Consider the following 22,776-nt stretch of genomic DNA (forward strand, 5'->3'; position numbering starts at 1 on the left):
ATCATATGACTCCCTATGAGCAAGCACTTTGGTGACAGTAGGAAGGAAAAACTCCCTTTTAACAGGAAGAAACCTCCGGCAGAACCAGGCTCAGGGAGGGGCGGGGCCATCTGCTGTGACTGGTTGGGGAGAGTGAAGGAAGATGGGATAAAAAACAAAGTTAAGAAGTCTGATGTGAGGTGACCTTACAAGGTTATACTACAGGACTTCCAGGTTCATAGCAAACTGTAGAATAGTGCCTTTAAGTGCTTCTTTCCAACCAACATGATTCTCTTGCAGACAACAACAGTCTGATGAACCAAACAGATAGACAAACCAATCTCTAGTTGAATATCTTATAACAAGGTAGTTGCTACTTCCCTAAATGCATGGCGTCTGATTATAAAAACAAAGGTTAATGATTTTAATGATTTTAGCCATGACCCTGGTGGCTACAAACTGTCAACAAAAGACACAAGGAAAAAGAAGCAGGTATGATTGGTTTGTGAAAGCAGTGTGTGTGTGTTGTGGCGTTTTTTAAAGGCTTTATATTGAGTTTAGATTTTAAATTTTCTACTTTTTTGGATTGAGAATGATAAAAAAAAATAAGGGGGATTGGTACCCACTAACAAATTTCGGTTATATCAACACCCCTAGCACATAACATAGAGACTTACAACTGACCAAACAGCTGTAACAATTTTTATCATTACTGCTAGAATTTTGCAGGCATATTCGCTAGCTAGGTATTAACTAATAATGTAAAGATTCCAACTATGGGGACCAAAAACTGTATGTTACAATAAAATTAGATAGGTAATGATTTTTAGTTTTTTGAACCACACCAGCAGACCATACCTGAGAAGTTTTTTTTTCCTCTTAAGTGTAAATGAGATATATACACGGTAGAAAATTGTGTCTATATTGATAAAAGTATCATTTAAAATTAAAACTGTTTACATTTCAGATCTATCCAGGTATGTGCAGCCTTGGATAAGTAGCAGGTTTGTAACCCAGGGACTTCTTTGATTGTGCAATTTTTGAGCAGAGATGAAGTGGTGCTTGTGGATATCATCGATTAAACTATTTTTATAGAGGAGAACACAGCAGTGAATAAACCTTGGTCTGCCCATGAATTAAGAAACAATTAAACATATATAAAGATATGAAGAGTTAATGTTACATATCGTGACCTGTATATATTTTTTCTTGTGTCATCGGGTCACATTAAAATGCACTTCTCTCTTTATGGTCACACGTTCTTGATTGTCATTGCGTATGTACACTTGAAGTTAAATGTCAGACTGTTTATTGCCACGAAGGGAGAGAAACTGTCAAGTTCCTACTTTGTGGCAGTGAAAAGGTGTATATGTTTGATTTTTGCATGCTATTATTGTGTAACAGGTTTTAAAAGGTATAATGCATATTACTAAATCAGAATATTATGGCTGGAAACTGTTTTGATACCAGTTCTGGTATTAGAATGACACCAGCAGCTATGAAATCAATTTTGTTTAGCCTCCATTAATGGTGCTAGGCACTTATTGCTATAGTTTTCCTTTAATGCGTCTCTTTCGATCACCTGTCAGTATTAGTCAAACTGTGACGAGTTCTTTATCAAAGCAAATGGAAATGTTTTCGTGTTGGCCGTGGTCTGTCGTGCTCGTAACCACATCAGTCTGTGAAATAGTGTTGCACAGTAGTAAACTGTCCATCGCTGCATTGCACAGGTCGCGGACGGAGTGCGCCACAATCGTCACATGACAGCGCGAGGAGGACTGAAAGCAAAATGTAGGCGCCCGTTCCTCCGCCACGTTATCTCGTTGTCGTCTTTTTTGTATTTTTTGCACACTGAATAGATTGAGTCTATAAATGCAATATATTTATTTTATATATATATATATATCTATATATATATATATATATATATATATATATATGTGTCTTCTAAAAATGAAGTGTTAGCTATATTGGTAAATTTTGTAGCAAGAATTTAAAATATGAAATCAATTTACACAGGTTATATGTGCACAAAGACCACTGCTCTGTGGAGTTTAGGTTTAAAGCATAGCATTTGCACACACGTAACTCCACATTTGAGGTGGAGATGCTGTGACTGTCTTCACCCTGTTACTAAGGCAGGTGGACATGTGGGATTTGTAAATATGGTCAAGTTGCTCATGAGATTGATGCATAGTAGCACTGATTTTTAATATATATATATATATATATTTATCTTCAGTTGGTGGCATCTTCATTGAGCTGACCACTTAATAGGATTTGTACTTCAGCAAAGTCATGCCTCTTTGTAATTAGCATTTGCACAATTCGGTCTTTTTCTGTCTCTTCGTGTATCTTAATGTTTTATCACTGTGCAAACAAAAACAAAATAGAGATGGTGAAATGATCCCTGCAGGGGATCATGAAGTGTCATCATGATCTGCTACCTAATGATACAACCATTACCATGTTGTATCTGCTGCTGTATATGAATAGAAATATACACAGCTACAGAAATTTAACAAATATTCACATATGTTACAAATACACAGATGTTAATTATCAAAGATAGGCTCTTTAACCAGCCTGCTGAGGTTTATAACTAAATAAAAGAAACAAATGATTGCCATTTAGCGTTTGACCTTTAGAACTGTGTAGTCCTTGAATTTGTATGTGCGAATCATATTAAGGAGGTTTAGTACCAGTAATATTTGTTTTTTCCCTTCAGGAACCTCCAAAAGTTTGTTGGCATTTATGCTAGATACCACAGATTTGTGGCATGAAAGTGAAAATCGGGCTACCGTAATTAGTTTATGGGAAAGTAGCAGCAGAAACAGTTATGTTGAGGTATTAGTTATGTAGGGCAAGAAAGATGGTGTGGCATGTGTTCAGGTACAGTATTATGATGGAGGTTAGTAAGTATGTCAGTTGGAGGTGGTATGTGGGGATGGATTAGGTGGAAGGAGGCTGGTGAGATATTCGTATTCACCCAATCTCTTGGCTGTTGCCCTTTCTTTCATGCCGTAACCTGATGAGATCTAGCAGGTCACGTGATGTGGAACTACTTAGTATAGAATATATATCTGTTTTCTTTCTCACGATGAGCTGTGCATTTGATCCAATGCCTCTGTCTCTGGCTCACATGCATTATCGTATTTGTTAAAATTATGTTTCTGTATCTTTCATTTTAATCTTTTCATTGTGTCTGTATACACTTGTTCTTTTTTTGTATCTGATCTAAAGGATTTAGCTGCATTAGTTGTACGACTACTGCTGTGAGAAAATACTGTTATTGTAACTGTTTATTTACTGTATTGATTATGCAATAACATTCAGCTTGTTGTCTTGAATCAGAATCAGCTTGTGCGTCCTTTGAGGAGTTATAGAGGAAAAGTGGTATTAAACTTCTTCTCCTTTTTTTTATTTTTTTTTTTAAATGTAAACCCCAACTTTACCAACTTCAGAACTGTACTGTTCATGTATGCACTTTCAGATCCCAAATAAAAGATTATAGCTTCACGGGTTGTTTGGAGTATTATTTAATGCCATCATTTCAGCACCTTGTTGGATCTCTCTAAATGGCGTCACAAAACAGCAGCTAATGTAGGCTAGGTCACCGATATTAATGGATCTGTAACGGCTTACAGATTATTAGCCATTAGACTGCTGTCATACAAGCTAGAGTACTTTATCATTTTATCTTATTTATATTCTGGTCAAAGTGGACTTTATTATTATATTTGTTTATTTTTTGTTGTTTGTTTTTGTTAACAGTACAGATCCAGTGAGAGCACGTCAAAAGCATGTTACAGTACGTGTCAACATCCAGCAGCAGCCCATATTCAGTTTCAACACTGTTATCATTTGAATTAAGATTTTTAAATGTGAAAGGGGTTTGCAAGGCACTGTATGTATGACATTATGCATACAAAAGCTTTGGTCCTATAATCCCCTGTGAATTACATAATCATGTGTCAATGAGTCACATGAACGCCAATTATTGACAGAGACAATGAGCAACCGTCTTACTTATCTGCTCTTGAACTCTCTTCACCCTTTAGCTTCTTAGTAAGTTCCAATGCAGTACAGATTCAGTAGTGTGCTTCAACGCAAACGTTAGCCACCCTTTGATCTCAGTAAGAGCAAAAATAGCAGACTTTCTCGTTTATAGCCACAGAGATGCTAACGGTTAGCTTCAAAATTGTGTTCGTGCAATTGGTGAGAATTTAAAAAGGCAAACAGTGGATCTGCCCATAAACAGTTCATAGAATTTTAGACATTACCAGTTAATAACATCAAAATCCAAGGCCAAAATCGAAGATGGCGCAAGATGCCGCCTTTCATCTTTCATTAGCTGTTTCTGCAAAGAAAAGAAGAAAAAAAAACCCCGTCAACGCTTGCTCTGCGTTTCTTTTTTAAATTTTAGTTTAGTGGCTAACTAGTTAAAGCTGGAATTTTTTTTTAAGTAAATACTAATATATATTAAATCCTATCAAACTGTCAGCATTTTCAGATCATTATTTTGTTACTCCCTTATACTCCGGAACCAGAAACGGTGATGTCCGAGGATTACTGAAGGCAGCATTCACACCTGTAGTCAATCAGCTGATTGGGCGGTTCCAGTGAGGAGCATCTTCGATATTCTCCGTCCTACTTTTTCAGATTTGTGTGGATTCCTTTGCAGATGCCAACATGAAGCTCTCGGGAATCCTGGCTGTGCTTTTGCTCGTCTATACTGAACGGAGCGGTTTCGGGATGTGTCATCCCAAACCGGCCTGTCGCTACCCTCCCTCCCAGTGGTGTAGGTCCCTGGAAATAGCGATAGAATGCAGGGTAAGTCTGACCACACTGGGGGTCATCTATGCTCCTACTAGTAATTTTGTTTAGTATAGGCTAGGCACAAGTAAGCACAGCTGAACGAGATTTAAGAAGTTTATTCCATTTTTATACGTTATTCGTGTGCTTTTACTCAGTAGAATGTAAAATGGTCCTCTCAGTATGAAAGCGTCTTCATAATGTAAACACTTTAAAGCAAAGGACTAGCAGGAAAACAAGAGGAAATGTTTAATATTGCTACTGTGCACCCAAATGGTATCATTCATCACTGTCGTACTTATAGAGGACAGTTTTTGTGGAGTTGAAAGTTTCCCTGGTCTGGACATTAATGAGAGTCATGCCTCAGAAATTCAACACCAGTGGTTGTTCATGTGACTGACAGAGCAGCTTGAGGTCAAATCATGCAAACACCTAATCAGTTTAGAGAAAACAGTCTGGAGGAGGAGATGAATGTGCAGTGGCGCTTCCTTAGACCATTTTGAGCTTTGTCTTTTATTAATGTTAATCATTGTCCTTCCCTTATTATTTCAATAATGTAGAAAATGCTCAGAGCACCCAAGAGCTATTCTTTTCAGTTTTCCAGTGATTGTTTTAAACTTAAATTTGCAAAACTGTTCAAGTCACATTTGTTACTTTTTAAAAATTAATCCTTGTACATGATACATGTCATGGAAATGTTCTTCAGCACTGAACTTCTATGTGAGTGTGTTTGATGAGCTTCAGAAAAGTGTTTTCTGTAAATGTAAATCATGTAAGCAGTTATGAAAAACACTTTTTATTTGTCTTAATTCTTACTGAAATGGGATGACATCAACTCTGTTGTTTTGTAGGTGGAGAAACAGTGTATGGAGGTTAATGCTACCAGGCCAAACCAGGCTGTCCCTGGAGTATCTGTCACACTGTACTATGAGAGTCTGTGTCCAGACTGCAGAGAATTTATCACTCAGCAGCTTTTCCCCACCTGGACAATGCTGCAGGACATCATGGCTGTCACACTGGTGCCCTATGGGAATGCTAAGGTCCATCAGTCCTTCCTCTGATGCATGCAGCATTCAAAAACAAAGAGGATGTTTCACCTGAATAAACCTGGGCTTTGTTTCTCTTGTAGGAGCTTCGCTCAGCAAACTCTCCCTTCACCTGTCAGCACGGAGAGCCTGAATGCAGAGGAAACATGATCGAGGTTTGAACAGCTTAAACTTTGCATGTGTTTTTTGTTTTTTTTTTTTTTTTTTCTTCTTCTTCTTCTGCTGGGTCTTCTAGACTGATTGATCTCTTCCTCAGGCCTGCATCCTCCACTTTAACCGAACACTCTCTTGCATTTCACATCATCTACTGCATGGAGTCATCTGCAGATGTTCTGAGCGCTGCACAGTCTGTGAGTAACTTCAGAAAAAAATGTTTATTTAATATAAGGGTCGTTTTCATTTCCAGTGATCACAACTGTTACTGTGATAGCTGAGCTCATGGTCCTGAGGAGCCAGCACAGGCCATCAAGAAAATAACCCCCCTGCTAACCTGATTCACGTCCTCGGGAAAACTTGTTTCTTGATGAGTTTATGGTCTCAATCCCTGGTTTCAAGTCTAATTGTATACAGTGTGATGTTTACTCTCATGCTGATTAAATAAAAACAACAAATGAAAGGAGAAAAGGACGGCCTACTCTGTAACTGAGGATTGCAACAGCCCCTGACATCAAAAAGCAAAAATGGCAATCACAAATGCTCGGCTCAAATTCTGAACGGACCGATAGGTGACATCACATTCGCTATGTCATTGCCCTTTTGCTTTTTCTGTTTTCTTTTTTCTTTTCTCAGTGTCTCCGGCTGTATGCTCCCTCTGTGCCCTGGTCCAGAGTTGACTCGTGCGTCAAAGGAGATCTGGGATACCAGCTGATGCGTGCCAACGCTCTTATGACCAGAGCCCTGAACCCTGCACACACACATGTGCCCTGGATCACCTTCAATGGGGTAAAACGCAAGCTGAGATTTGTTTAACATACTGAGAGGTCTATCTGCTTCTCATTTTAAAAAGCTAGAATTTGAAATTAATTCTGAGCTGCAGAGAATATGAACTAACTCATGTTTTCAGACAAGGCTTGTGCATCTTTCTGCACTTCTAGTTTCTACAGTTATTCAGATTACACCAAATCTGTAAGAGCTGAAGTGAAAAGATCTTAAATTTTTTTTCTTTTTCTTTTAAAAGTACAAAAATCATGTAGTCCCTATCAGCTGCTTAAACTCTTAACTGATATGACAAGGCTGAAATTATTACTGTGGACAGAGTTGTAAGTTTAAAATTCATAATTTGGGTTCAAAGTTTAAAAAGGAAAACTTAAATAATGAAATATTCCAAGCGAATTTAATACCTTTGGTGGGGTTTACAGAAGGAAATGCTGGGACTAAGTGCTGTCCTTATTACAGGAATACACAGAAAAGAATGAAGACAAAGCAATGTCGTCCCTTTTCCAACTGGTTTGTCATCTCTACAAGGTGAGTAGATGTATTTGTGAATGAAGTGCTTTGATTCAAACACAACTCTAGCGCAGGGCTCTAGACTAACTTTTTGCCATGGGCATACCACTCTAGAGCCCTGTAGCGTCTGACTTTTTGTGCATGTTTCTGCTTCTACAGGGGGTGAAACCTCCAGCCTGTACTGGAGCTCCGGTCCGGCTCGACAGAAGCTTCTGCTGAACATGAAAAATAAAGTTATATGTCAGTCCTACAGGCAAACAGCCAAATGTGACACGTTAAATTAGCCATACTAATGTTTAGTTTGTTTCAGTGTTGTCGTTAATACTATGAAAATGTAAGCATATAGAGTATTATAACTTTCTTGTGTAACAGAGCAGATAACTAAGTTGTCTCTTAATTCAAATATGGTTTATAATAACAAATGCAGCCAAACACAGGATAAAAATTTCCATATAATTTATTGGCATTTTCCACTTAAAACACCCTGAACTCCCGAGACTCTTTTGGCTTAAAATGCGAAACAAAAATAGATTTAATTTCTCTGACAAAAACATCGGAGTGGCAGGTGGATACATACTTGTGAAGTATACTTGATTTTTAGGCTCCAGAACATGAAATCAGACATCCTATGTTACAGTACTTTGTATCGACAGACACATCTGAAGAATAAATATCTCTATAGAAGTTTGCACGACACAGAGGCTGAAAGAACAAGACTGCATGGACGTGGGTGGAGGCGGTGTCAGTGCAACACGGCCTCTGTGTAGAAGCGGGAACGCTCCCGCTCACCAACACAGATGGCGCTGTATGGCACTGACGTCTTCCTGCAAAGAGCCACGGTGCTGAGTTTAACCTGCTGTAACTCCTCAGACTGTTCAGTGCTGAGAAAATTACACCTGCTGTCAGAAAACTGTTGCTGTATATCTACTTAAACTATCACACAGGATAAAAATATGAGCTTTTAATTTGTTCATTTTTGTGTTACAATAAGAGAAAATAATGACTAACTGGAAACACATTATTTGTTGTGCCACATCTGAGGAAAAATCAGTTTAATCTCAGAAGCCAAATTTTTGAATGTATTTTTACATTTTTGGATGATTATTCCTTAAATGTAGTACAAATATAATAAACTTCTTTTTGGGGTAAAACCATTGTTTTTGCTCTTTGTTTGTGCTCTTTGATAATGTAGCCATGTGAACATTGCTACATTATGCAAAAATGTAACTAAAATAGGTTTTCTCCTCATAGAAAGCTGTTTGACTCGATCAAAACCAACCAGTGCTAAAGGATCTTGATGAATGGCTGACAAACCAACTTTTGACACGATACATGTGTTTTTTGATGATGTAACAGAAAACAGACGTTTAAATGCGGTGTTTTGAAAATGTTTACTCTTCTGGGTGATGCTCAAAGGCTTTGAGGTTCACTGGCTTACATTCAGCCTGTTACACTCTAGATAATTATAAAACTAGCCAAATGCAGACACTTCTGTCATATGAAGGCATCTGTGGTCAGCTGGATACTGATATCTAAATATGCTAATGAGTAAAAATTACTGCAAAAACTGAACTGCTCTGATTGCAGTGTGAACGGTTTAATAGGAGACACTTTTAATATGACATATCTACTCACAATTATTTTATTAGACCTCTAAACTGTCTTTAAATCTGGAGCCTTTGAAAAAAATCTTCTTTTGCACACTTTGTAAACGTTCTCAAAAAATGTAAGTCTGGCAACAGTTTTCCCACTTTCCTCTTTCTCCACGGAAAAGTGAATGGAACAACAGTCTGAGGATCAGCATTTCGAAATCATCACAGTGGTCCTTTAGCACAAGGCTCAAAACGTTTATAAACCACGTAAGGCTGATCAATAAAGCTTACTAGCTGAAATAATGAAATACTGTTGGACTAGTGTTTTCTACTACTGCCTGACTGGGAAGTGCATCGTATGTTGCGTAGTGCTTGCTTACTTCCCGGTCTTTCTACCTCAGTGACGGCGACAAACACTGTTCTAGGCTGAATGTGTACTTGGTACAGAAAGACAAAGTCATGAAACACCTGAAACTACACACATCCTCGAGTCTCAGCTATCTGATTAGGAAAGAACTGAACAGACGGATCCAAAGCTGCACAAAATCTATTGAATCGTTTGCCTTAAATACTGTTAACATGTATCATTTGTAAAAACTAACACTATAAAGTTAATGACTTTGATACAATCATCAGGTTAAAATCTCTAGTGTAAAAATGTACAGCATTGTAGGCTGGCAGGTGTTTGTGTGTTGTCAACACTTGTGGCACACATTTATCCCAGTCGAGCACTATCTACCAAATAAGAGCTGATGGAGCACAGTCTGTTTAGGATGAACTACAGGTGACTTGTTTCTGCCACCTGAGCTCTCTCTGATCTCTACATCGGTATCTGTCGGCAGGGTAGGAAAACACACCACTGGGATTTTAGAATTCAAAGATCCTCGTTGGGTTTTTTATGGAAAATAAAACAATCTAGAAGCAGCATTTTTAGTTCAGATGTGTAAACATGTTTTACTTTTGACTGAGGTTTGAAGGTTTGTGTGTCGAAACAACATTTTACCATTAAAGGATAAGGCTGGCATTTTTTACATTTTCTAAAATACCTACAAAAAATCAACAGCAAGGGCCTCTTTTATAAAGTGCTCTGAGCTCAAGTATGATTTAATCAAACAGGTGTCAAAGCCTGTGATGAACTATGCTGCTGGTTTTTCTTCCCCCCTCTGTTCAGATCAGATGGTTGATGGCTCAGGTGCCCTCAACATCTAGACTTATAGCATGGCTGAAGCTTTTAAATTTCCATCTATCAGCCATTATAAATGCACACACTGATAGTTTGTCAAACATCCAAGTGGCTTCCTTGGAGGGAAGTTAACAGGATGCTCGCAGAGTTTTGGGAATTCTATCTGATCTGAAAGACATGATGAATACACGTGTTACAGAAGTAATATAGTAGATTACTTGTTACTTTTACAAGAAACAAGCAGTAAATCTTAAATTTCCCTGGACATAAGCACAGATCTCCTCAATAATCTCTCTAATCTCTTATAAGCACTTTAATAAAATATAACCACAAAAACAACTACACAAATGTTGGTTTTAAAAACAAAAGCAAACATTTGAATGAGCATAGAAGTTCACAGAGCTTCAAAACAGTAGTAGCTGTAGCTGCTGATTTTAATTGTAGCAGTACAGACAGAAATAATGTGACTGCATGAATAGTGTTTCCCAACAAACATGTGGGAGCCTTTAAAAAATGAACAGTTTCTTTGTTGGACACATTTTCATCAGGATGGTAGAAATAGGATTGAATGAAAATGGACTAAATTATAATTAGGGAGCATGTGCATCTATGGAACATCTATAGAACAGATGCCACACAATACTTTGTTATAGCAGTGGTTCATTGTTTGCTGATTATTAAAAAAAGAAGGTTTTTGCCAGCATTATTCTTTTATAAGAACAAATATTCAGAATCGGATTCAGTTTGGGTCTGAGGTGAGAGGCTGAGTTTTATATTTCACCTACAGTTGTTGGTGAAAGTTGTTGGACTGTCTCAAAACAAACAGATGCAGTCCTAGAATTCCAATATTATCTGACCGGTAGATGAATAGGAACTTTATTATTGTTGCACGCCATCAAATCCTTTGTTGAGACGCTAGTTTGTGAAAGCTGGTTAGTTTCCCGCCCTGCCTTCTGGTACCTTTAGTCAAATGCTTTGTACTGTGTTTTTGTGATCAGCAGGCCTACAGTGGGTGAAGCCCTTTTTTTGTGACTGAACAGAAGAGCTGAAATGGCCGAGACAGTAAAGTGCTACTGCGGACTGGAGGCACCCTGATTTAAAAAACCGAACAAAACAAATGCTTTTTAAGCACTTAACCACAGACGAGATCAGCTAATGTACAACAAGGAACAGGTTGAAAATCAAAACAGAACAATGACATCATTAAAAGTCATTACAGGTACAAAATAAAATAAAGCTTAAACTAATTATACAGGTGGTGTCTTATAGTATCAACAGGTGAGACTGGGGTAAAGTCTTCTTCAGTGTTCAGTTTCTGTGGTGCTACAAGCTGGTTTAAGTATGTAAGTTGCCAAATTGTATATTAAAGGGTTTTGATTAAATGTAGAGACACACCATGGGTTAAAGTCTCATTTGTCCAGCTTGGAGGTAAATCAAACTGGAAAGACTGTTTGGGGTGGTGGTCAGGTTAGGGGGTACCCAGTACATCTGTGCTACATTAGATTTATGTTTCTCTTCATACCCTGAGGTTAAGGTCCACCGATTTTTCTCATTTACATCCCGTATTTGGTAAAATGATTCATCTCTCACATCATTCTTAAAGAAATCAGACTCACTTAATCCAACGAGGACTCAATAATTTTATACCTTAAACTGAAACTATGGTGCAAAATAATTTCCAAGACCCTGTCACACCACTGCGGTCCTCATTCGCTGCTCGCGTTCAAATGTCACAGTTATTTTGAAGGAAGACATTTCCTTTACCTTGTTACCTCTTGTTAGAGAACAGGCCTCAGCTTCGTTCTTCTTCCCAGAATAAACGCAGCAGTTTCGTTTTCTTTGTTTCTGTCTGGGACTCTCCAAACTGAAGCTATAACAAACCAGGATGGCCTATCAGGCACCCAAAGATAGGCAAAAACTATTCTCCCTGCTGAAAAACGAAACCTAAAACAGAGGGGGAACATTCCTCTGTTCTCCAGAGTGGGTGTCTCCAGTGTAAAGGGACTGTGGTGATTTTACAGACATTATTGGTAAAGGCTTGCCCTGCCTCCATCGACATACATCCAGCACCCGTGTCTCTCAGGCAGGGCAGGTTGTGCTGGTCATTATGTGCCCAAACGCAGGCAGGCCACTCCGTCGCCCTCCTGGCTCAGTTCTCTGTCCGTGTCGGCACCTTCCCGCCCTGGGGAGACTGGCGCTCTTTGAGGGCTGGGGCTCCGCACTGACATGGCAGCCAGGTTCAAGGTCCGAGATGGGTGAGGCGAAGGGGGACGGTACCTGCCGCTGCTGCTGCTGCGGGGGTCTGGGGAAAGAGATGGGGAGGAGGAGTCTCGGTGCCTCTCCGCAGCAGACTGAGACTCATTCTCTATGGGGCTCTCAAGGTCAGAATCTGCCTCCTCCTCTTCTTCCTCCTCTTCCTCCAGAGTTAATTCAAACTGGAACTTGTCCCCTCCTCCTCCTCCAGAAGGAATGGGTGCACCTGCTCCCAAAGCTGCTGGTCCCACCTCAGCCTGGTGCTCTTCTGGGGTGGAAGGCGAGGGGCTGCGGGGGATCATGCTCTGGTACCACTCCCTGTTGTCCTCCAGCGTGTCCAGGATGTCCTGAGCGTCGGGGTGCACTAAGTCGGCCCAGGTCTCCCACAGCGGGTGCACAATGAAGTCAATGAAGCTAACCTGGTTATGATAGTAATGTTAACAATATTACAACAGCAAACGCGACAGGAGTACGATACATAAAGGACAAACAGGATCACGTTTGCAGAGTAAATACTGGAGAGGTGGTTTCAGGACACGTAGGAAGAATAACAAACTGTGCAAATGTCTTGAGCCACTCCTCATTTTTTAAATATTTTTCCCAGAAAAATGGGAAATATGTGCAGCAATTTATATAAATATTTTTAAATATACATAGAAATGAAGTATATGAGGCAGAAACAGCTGAACAATCAGTGAGGATTGCTTGCTGTTTCAGTAATGTTGGAGGCTAATCCATGACTGATAGTGTTCGATTATGTGTTTTTTTTATCCAGGTGTGCTTTTACTGCATTGGCAGTGTGTTTGGGATCTTTGTCATGCTCAAAAAGAAAACCGGTGCCATTTAGACACTTTCCAGATGGTGCTGCATGATGGATCAAAATCTAACTTTACTTTTCTGTGGTCATAATTCCATCAATGCTTACGAAAGCCTCCATTGTGTTTTACAGATATTCACTGTGGCACTTTCTCTCATTTTCAGTCCTGTTCTTATGTAGTTTGGCATACCTCAGCTGTTCTCTGTGTTTCCCTTCCTTAAGAATGGCTTCTTGACAGCCACTCTTCCACTGCATCAGCTCTAGAGCCAGATGCATTGCACAGCACATCCATCTGAAAAGGTCAGGTTCAGGGCCTGAACTGAAAGTGAGTGAAAAAGCATCCAAATGTCTAAAGAAAAACTTTGAAAGACTTTCAGAAATCCCAGAGAACTTTTGCTCAAGAGCACTTTAAAAGGATTATAATAAAGTTTGCCTCCTTGGAAACAAAACACAAGGAAATGAGGGGTGGCTAAAGATATGCACAGCACTGTACTTTTAGATTCAACCTATGAAGGTGTATATATTAGCTCATTGCTTATTGTATTGCAATTATGTATGGAAGCATTATGTAGACAGGTTATTATGAGACTAAAACATCTGTTAACTTTGCCATCTGTCAGCACCTGACTCTTTTCTATGGAGGCGTTGTGTTTGTCACACATGGGGCTGATCTCCATGCCTCTATCCCGCTCCCTGTCTCCCTGGGTGAAACGCTCCTTCATGATGCGGTCCGTCCACTGGCGGTAAAGCTCCAGCGGTTTGGTTGGATTGCTCAAATCTGCACAATGGACCATGTTCTGCAGAACCTGGAAGAGAAAAACGCAGTCAGATGTGGCGTGTCATGCTGGGCAATGTTAGAGATGCAATGCAATCTCAACTGTAAAAATAATCCAGAAAAAAATTCAGTTTGAAAAACATTTTGAGCTTTGGCAACAGTCACTCATAAAGCTAAGAAAGTTAGTTAATGTTACTGTCATTTGTTTTTTTGGGGTCTTAAATCTGTCCATTCAGAGCAGCAGTCACTGCTGACAGTAAAAACTACTGTTTATTCAAACAAACTGCATTTTGTAAGTGCTGTCAAGGAGGTGGGGTATTTATTACCTCTTTTTTTTTTTTTTAAGAAATTACACAATTTATTACTTAGAAACAAGATGAACACAGAACAAAACAATACAGATTTTCATTGGACTGAGAGGTTAAATACCCAACTTTATTCTTTATTACTATGATCAAAACCTTTTACTTCCATCAGAACCTCAATACTCAGCAAAACTGTACAGATGTTATGACTTATCTGTCCAGTAGGTGGCAGCACCGTCACACAGACTGCCTGGTTTAAGTGCACGCTGTACAGCTGTGCACAGGTCAAAATCGAAACACGCTGACACCAGTGTCTTCGAGCCACTGCATAGTTTTCATCTGTCACATTGAGCAATTTTAGTACCAAAATCCTTTTTATTAAAGACCTAATGGTGAAATGTACAGAAACAACTCTCTTCTGCTCATTGCACTGAATGGACAAATGGTTTGCACATGTATATAATTGAAAAAATATAACGTATAGAGATATGTATAATAATTATTTTTAAACATATACTATTAAAGTGTTATGCCAGCAGGAATTGCTCTAACCTGGATACGGTCAGAGTAATTGTCTAGTAGAAGGACTCCCAAACTTGTGACTTTCTTGGTCTCCACCATTGTCTTCATGTCTGCCAAAAAGTTCATGTGTTTGGACATATCTGTGGCCAGCACCTACAGAGGACAGCAACCACACAAACACACACAATGCATTACAATTGTAAAGGTCTCATGCTCAACCTAAAGATGACTTCCTTTTGATTACAAGGAAAAGGAAGGATAGATGCAGGAAGTGAAGTGTTGTCTTACAGTGCCTGGGTTACAAAATGTAATGCTGACAAAGCAAATGCACACAGGCTGTTTTATCATCTATCAGATTCACTGCAGCAGTCCTGAGCAACACCTGATCTCTCTCTCTCTCTCTCTGTGTGTGTGTGTGTGTGTGTCTGTGTGTACCATGTTTACATATCTTTGTGGGGACCAGAAATTTGAATGTTACTATGTTTGTGGGGGTTAGGGTGAGCGGCTACGGATAGCATTATGTCAATGTGATGTGCGACAGCAAAAATTATGTTTCTGAGTTCAGCTCACAACCTTCTGGTTTTCTTTGTTCCGTCCAGTTGTAGATGCGAAAAAAAGGAAGCTGCAATTTTGTTCTCAGGAAAAATATATTACCAAGACTTTTCAGTGTGTCAGCAAGCATTCACAAGACAAACAAAAAACTGAACTGAAATGATCACATTTCAAAGGGACAGTATAACTAATGTTATAATATAAATCGCATAAAAAGGGCAGCGCTCTCACCATGTCAATCACCATCTTGCGGAGAGAGTCTCTCTGTTTCTTGCTGAGGTTCTGGAAGATGTCACAGTTTTCCTCCTGCAGCAGTTTGAAGCCCACAGCGAGATGGTGGTTTTCCAAAACTGACGCGTCATTATACATCAGCGCCAGCTCTGAACCTGGAGAAACGGAGGTAGAAATCCATAAAAACAAAAAACAGAACACCTTGAAGATAATTCTACTTTATTTAGCTTGATGTAAATCGGAGCTCACAGCAACCCACTGGGAATTAAATCATGTGCCACAGTGTGCAAATATAATAAAGAACCTGACCTGGCATCATTTCTATGTATTACTATGTATTTTAAAGACTGGAAAAGTTAAGGAAACATGTTAAAATATTTTGGCTGTAATTATTATTGATTTTAATCTGTATGTCTTTTTTTTTTTTTTTTTTAGCTAATTTTCAACTTTAATGTATTTACATCGTCAATTCAGACTCTTGTTTTTACATTTCTGAGCTGCATCTAAACTATTATTAATGATAACGACTGAACAAAGCTGCTAAAATAAATGTGCAGATTACAGAGATCCATATAGATTAAAATAGACATATTAAAATAAAGGAAATAACCCTTTAATGCATAGTGGTCACTACAGTGGACAGCTATTCAAAGGCTGTGTTCTTGTATTTGTGTCAGTGTTGATGGTACACTTGCACATAAACCACTACAGTAGACACTGATGTGTCACTCCATACCAAATTCATAAGTCAAAACGTATGACTTATGAAGGGCCAGAGTCGTCTCTATTTTTTGAGGCGACTGAGGTCCTTCAACATCTGCCAGAAAATGCTCAGGATTTTCTATGAGTCTGTTGTGGCCAGTGCGATCCTCTATGCTGTTGCATGCTGGGGGAGCAGGCTGAGGGTCGCAGATGCCAACAGACTTAATAAACTAATCCGTAAGGCCAGTAATGTTGTGGGGATGGAGCTGGACTCCCTCAAGGTGGTGTCGGAGAGGCGGATGCTGTCCAAGATAAAGACAATGTTGGATAACACCTCCCACCCACTCCATGACATGCTGGTCAGTCACAGGAGCACGTTCAGTGAGAGACTGAGATTACCGAAAAGCACCACTGAACGACACAGGAAATCTTTCCTGCCTGTGGCCATCTCCCTGTACAACGCATCCACTTAACAGACTGGTTACTGCTACAACTACACATGTTTCTTTTCCAGCTATTTATTTATGAGTGACTTATGTATGTATATATATGTATATATTGTACTATTCTTAGTTACCGTGTTGTCTGTCTTGTCTTAATGTTGGTTTATGTTGGTTTATAATGGAGCACTGTAACAAAAAATAATTTCCCCCAGGGATCAATAAAGTATTCTGATTCTGATTCTGATGTTGTCCACCTAAGTGGACATGTAAAAAAACTCTTTGAACAGTACATGTTTTAAAAAAAAATGAAGTTCAAAAATCTTTTTTTTCATGTCTAAAGATGAATAAAAATACTGATTGAGGTTGTCATAATTCATGCATCAAAGGGTTAAAGGAACAAAAATAACAGAAATCAATAAAAATCAATAGAAAACCTGTGGCGTGTATTTGTATGAGAAAGTGGAATAGTGACACAGAGGTATGCATATTGTTTCAGGTCTGTGAGTTAACTCAGATCAGTCTGCCTCCACCATTTGATAAATATATCATCCTGAGGTCTCGGGGAATATGGCGTTCCGATCTGATATATGTACTACTGTATCTTCTTGACCCGCTGTCAAGCACGCAGGGGATGGTTTGTGCCATTTAACTGTGATACACCTGATTACTGCAGTTATCACTATACTTAGAAAATAGTGTTCATATCTGGTATTTGATACAAAAATGCCACCTTTTGATCCTTAGTGACATTTTGGTGGAATACCTCTTTGAAAGGCGGCTTTAATCCTAAACTTTTAGCTACAGTTTCTTAACAGTCAACTTTTAAACTGTCCTTATTTACCCCAAGCTGTGTGCTGTTTAAATAGAAAGACAGAAGCCTACTGGTGTTTATGAGGAACTGGTTGGTGACTCCTGGGTGGTCAACATCGTGGATAGCACTGGCAAACAGAGCGGCGATGATCTCCAGGTCTGTGAAAACCACCTGAGGTGAACGAGGAAGAGAAAATTAATTTATTCAGAAGAAAAAGTAGGTGGAGCTTTGCTCGGTCCACTGAGAGATCAGAGCCCTGGAGCTGGTAGGGTTAGATAATGCCTTATTTGCTCACCTCTAAAGCTGGGGTGGAGAGGAGGACGTGGGTGGACTGCACCACATCAGCTGCGTGGATGCTGTTGTGATAAGCTATGTCTGCATGGTAGTGGTCCTCTAAGGTCATCATGAAGGTGATGAAGGTGTCAACTGGGATATCGAAGGTTTTCAGAAGGTCTCGCTCCTGTCACATTGATGAGGAGCATTCAAAATAAACATGAGACACAAATTGGGTCGATTCTGGTCTTTGGTGGAGCGAACAGATTTCTACCTGGAAAATGGTGTACATGGTCACTGTCAGAGGACGGTTTCCAGAGTATTCTGCTACTTTGAATATATCCATACCCCAACGATCGATATCCTCAAATTGCTGCAGAAATAAAAGAGAGCATGTAATGACAGCGCATTTGTAGGTGTGTTTGTGTCTTTCTGTCTTTGCAGCGTATGCGCGAACCCACCTTGGCTAGCAGGTTCTCGTGTGGTGTGTTGACTCCAAAGCGAGGGATGGAGGCAGGCGCCAAACCCGGGCTTTGTGTGACCTTTTTCACACCGCTGATCTGTGACATCGGCCTCTTTTTCTTCTCCTTCTCCTTCGGAGGAGGAGAAAGGATTTCCACGTCATGTTGTTTCTCTGCAACATGAACAGACACGTAATGTTATGGCCAGATGTGATCCATTAGATCTGTAGGTGTTAGAAAAACCGTGACAGAGTGCTCACTGCATCCACTTGTGTCTTCAACCAATTTAAAATACACAGCCACTTGATTATTCAGTTCTACCTGCCTTACATTTAGAGGGAGATAATCACGCTGGTTTTCTTATCTTTGCAAAGCTTTTTACTCTGACAAACGCAAAAAAATCAAAAGTTCTCTCAGATCTGTTAAACTGACTCACCAAACTGTCCACAATGTAGCCATTTCTATGAAGCAGCCCTGTTTCCACATAATGCGGGTCTGACTGTCATTTAGACACACTGCTGTTAGCAGCTGTTCATGAACCTAAAAACAGGACGACAACCTCCTCACTGCAATCACTCGCAGAGAGATTGGCAAAGTTCTTGAAAAAAGGTACTGTCGGATTTAAAAATGCAGACAGACGCAGCCGGCACGGTGTAAGCATGCACCGATGAGCGTACCTCATTTGTGATGCGCTTCTTTGGAATTGGGAACTCAATTGATCGCAAAGTGGTTGTACTCCTAGTAAAAGCTTGGCTGCTGAATGCTAGTGTTACTGCGCAGCTACTACATCACTATTGGTGGACGGATTTGCAACCGACTTGCAATTTTTTTGTCAGTTTGTTATAGTTAATCACCATATTGCCACAAACATTTTACATATTGGATGTAATTCCTAATTTGACCCCATTCATTTGCAAACCCATAGGAGGCTGACTCCATCTTATTGCCATTCGATCACAATGCTCCGCCTTAACAGCCCAAAGTTACTTTCAAGACAGGAACTGACTCTAAGTGGCTGCAGACCTGGTCCCTGTTTTTGCAACAACCATTTCAGAGACAATGACATTCCAAGTTTATTGCACAAAATCACAATGATTTTGCTTTTGCTGTGGCCTCCTATCACTGTAGAACTGCCCTAGACAGTGGGAAGTATATGATGATGTGTCTGCATACTTTTAGCTACTGCTACAATTACTACTAATACTGTCAATATTTTAGTAATCATTGCACTACTAGAAACACTTAACTCTGTAAGTATTAGATGATAGTGTGACTGCAACAGCTCACGCAAATTCTCAATACTGCAGCTGGAACTTGTGATTCTTCAATTGTTGCTGCAGTCACATCCACTAGGTGTACTTTATAGACTTACTAGGACTTTAGTTGACATATTGTGAACAGTAGCTGTTACTACAACTGCTATTAACATAGATAATACAAGTCCACCTCAACAACCAACAGTTTATGGAAAACCTGAGAAAAAAAAAGAAAAGCCTGGACATCCATGAAAGACTACAGAGGATTTTCAAAGGATCCTGTCCACGGTAAAGAAGAAGAACTTTTTCACAGCGTGCAGCAGGATGCAAAACACTCCACTCCCAGGGCTACTGTATAGACAAGTTATCAAGAGAAAATACTGAGGGTTCATCAGTGTAAAAGCAATGTAGAAGTAAAGTATGTTACAAACTAAGCTAAACTAAGCTAAGACTACTGAATAAACAGAAAGCCTGCAGTAAATAATCATAAAGGCAGAAATCCACATTTTGGTGATATCCATGAATTTAAGCAATTAATTTATATTTGTGATGTTGTTTTCCACTTACAAAGACTGTATAAAAATAGTGGCAAATCCTAAATGGTTAAAGTATGCATGTCAGTTGCATCATTTGCTTCATTTCAAACCCACTGTAGTGGTGCACAGAGCTAAAATTCAGGAAACCGTCACTGTGCAACCTGACATTTTCCTAAACACATGAATTCCTGCACAAAGGAACTTAAACATACGGAAAACATGTGTAAACCCATCTTCATCAGCAGTATAATGACACATTATCATTATAATGACAATGAGACTCAGTTCACACCACCTGATCAGAAACCCGAAATCTATTTGTTCGTAGCTGAGATAATAAAACAAGGCTAAAAGGAGCAACAACATTGCTGGTTTTGCAGTGCTTGCTGAGAGATCTGGCCAGCTAAACACAATTAATGTAAGTATTGCACAAAAACACCATGAAAACAGATTTTACGGCAGCAGGTGAAGAACACTAGCAGCAAAAATGTAACGATGATGGTTAAAAACCATCTGTTTCCCAGCAGTTTGATGACAAAGCACACTTGATTAAGATCAAAGGCAGGAGATTTTGTTTTTCAACCCAAATTAGAGAGCGTAGTCCTTGAGGCAAAAACACAAAAACACCAAAAGGTTTCCTTTGACGGTATCAGCATCATCTCAACATGATTTGTTGACTCAGAGGTACTGCCCCAGCAGACACGGCTGTGTTGAAGACGACTCATCCATTTTTTGGGGGGTACAAACCAAGGGAATAATGATACCATTGTGACATCACGGACAGCCAGCTTTACCTCACGTCCACACATCCTCTTCGGTATTTTCCATTCATTGTGTTTCATTAGCACAGAGGCACGAAATCCAGATACGAGCACACGGCACCTAAGGATGCACAGCGATCTGAGTGGCAGCGTCACACGAGGCGCTGTCTGGCCTTTCTCACCTCTCTCACAGTGCCTTCTCTTCCTCACACCCAAAACCATGGTGCTCATTTCCAAACGCAGCCAGACTTGAAGAAGAGGCACTCATATCAAAACGGCGTCCGACTGACAGCGCCATCCTCGTTCAGCCGGACCATCCTGCCGGAAGGGCTGTTGAACACTGAGCCTCCTATTCATACGGCACGCCGTTGAATAATGTGCACCCTGTTGCCGTGACAACGCCACACAATGTGTCCGGGAATGCTGTCTGCAGCCCCGCCTCCTTCTTTTTCAGAAAAAGGAAAAATCCTCACCTTCTCCATCTGTCCTGTTAACACAGTCCTCACCTTCTTTCAGAAACGCGCTCTTTTCATTTCCATGTACAAGAAAAAACCCCCACATCCTTTCTCCCTCACAATGACTCCCTTCTTCTATATAGTAAAATTCCCTTTTCCCTGTTCCTTTGGAAAGTCATCCTCTCCTTCCCTTCCCTTCTTTCTGTCTTCTTTTTTTGTCCCTATTCATCCTCAAACCACATTTTTATCCACTCCAACAAAATACAAGAAGACCTCCTAACATTCAAATATGTTGAAGAGCAAAAAAGAAAAACAGGAGATGCAAAGAAGCAAATTAGTTTACTGGCAGTGTTTCCCCTCAGCCTCGTAGTAGATACACCTGTGGTATCAATTTGGAAATCCTTCTTCAGTCGTTGCATTCACAAGATTTCAAAGTTCTAACTTACCGAGGAAGGTGTTGGCGATGTACTCTGACACCTGATTCCCTGAGCGGCTTGTTTCCGATAGCTGTGTCAGCTCGCGGTTCAGCATCCTCTTAAACTGTGTAGACATGACAAAACCATAAACAACACATGGTTAGTCTGCAAACACACACCAAGCATATGGGTGTGCATGTGTGTAGCAAGGCATTTTATTTCAAAATCCTTTCTGTAACTATAAACACTAATACAACATGCCTCCTTCCCTTCATTTGACTCTTAGAACAACAGAGGAAACATGTAGCAAACTACGTTACCAAAATATGGGTGCAAACAAACAGAAGGACCAAACAAAACAAACACTGAAGCACTTTCCAACGTTTGAATGAAATTTGTTTCATGTTCTAAACACGGAGACAAAACGGTAAACAAAAAGGTTTCCAAGGACAAACAAAAACCAAAACAAACAAACCCACAGTGCATGAAAGGTCAACGGAAAAAAATGACTAATATGTTACTACAGACAACCTAATGGATGCATGTCACATTTTAGCTTTTAAATTGCACATTACTAATTTGCTTAGATTTTTGTAACTGCAAAAACGTGGGAGAAATGTGAAGAGGCAGGTGAAAGATCGCATAACTAAAAAACAAATCATTATTTGTGTAACAAAATAGAGGGAAGAAGACAAGGTGCTGTGATGAAGGTGGTAACCTCCATGTATCCACGCTTTACACAATATACTTGAGCTACCTTGAGTTACCTGATACACATGGCTCATATACATAACCCTAAATGAGGAAACACAATCTGTGATCACACCACGCTCATTTAATTTGCATTTACTGAAATTGTTTTATATGTAGTGTATGCATATCATTATTTTTTATAGGTTTGACTCATTTTTAGAAGTCTGTTTGGCTGCTGAGGCCTCTGGGCTGTTCCTCCAGCATGCGGTGCTATTAAATACAGGAGGTGCTGATCGGAACAAACCAAGTATTGTGACTCCATAGGGCAGATAGCTAGAGTCATTTATCTTTGTTCTTTATATATCTTAGTTTTGTGAGTTAGATATTGAGTAATTTGGGGTTTCATTGCTGTTACTAAGCAAACTGTAGATTTTTTTCTTTGTTATTAGATAA

General features: G+C 39.6%; 1 protein-coding gene and 1 pseudogene across 7 annotated transcripts in view; one reads left to right on the top strand and one right to left on the bottom strand.

Moving 5' to 3' along the window:
* Positions 1–4,640: 4,640 nt before the first annotated feature.
* Positions 4,641–8,268, top strand: LOC120734828 (annotated as a pseudogene).
* Positions 7,726–22,776, bottom strand: part of LOC120734801 (cAMP-specific 3',5'-cyclic phosphodiesterase 4D-like) — a 110,842-nt gene continuing 95,791 nt past the window's right edge. For all 7 annotated transcript variants that reach the window (XM_040033795.1, XM_040033810.1, XM_040033801.1 and 4 more), the window contains 9 exons: positions 21,661–21,754; positions 18,207–18,379; positions 18,020–18,118; positions 17,768–17,932; positions 17,544–17,643; positions 15,517–15,671; positions 14,764–14,886; positions 13,755–13,937; positions 7,726–12,733 (listed from right to left, as the gene is read on the bottom strand). In XM_040033795.1, coding sequence (XP_039889729.1) covers positions 12,167–12,733; positions 13,755–13,937; positions 14,764–14,886; positions 15,517–15,671; positions 17,544–17,643; positions 17,768–17,932; positions 18,020–18,118; positions 18,207–18,379; positions 21,661–21,754 — 1,659 coding nt within the window. In that variant the 3' untranslated portion in view covers positions 7,726–12,166. The remainder of the gene's footprint in view (positions 12,734–13,754; positions 13,938–14,763; positions 14,887–15,516; positions 15,672–17,543; positions 17,644–17,767; positions 17,933–18,019; positions 18,119–18,206; positions 18,380–21,660; positions 21,755–22,776) is intronic.

Source organism: Simochromis diagramma, unplaced genomic scaffold (assembly GCF_900408965.1).
Source record: "Simochromis diagramma unplaced genomic scaffold, fSimDia1.1 OVJJ01000334.1, whole genome shotgun sequence".
Lineage (NCBI taxonomy): Eukaryota > Metazoa > Chordata > Actinopteri > Cichliformes > Cichlidae > Simochromis > Simochromis diagramma.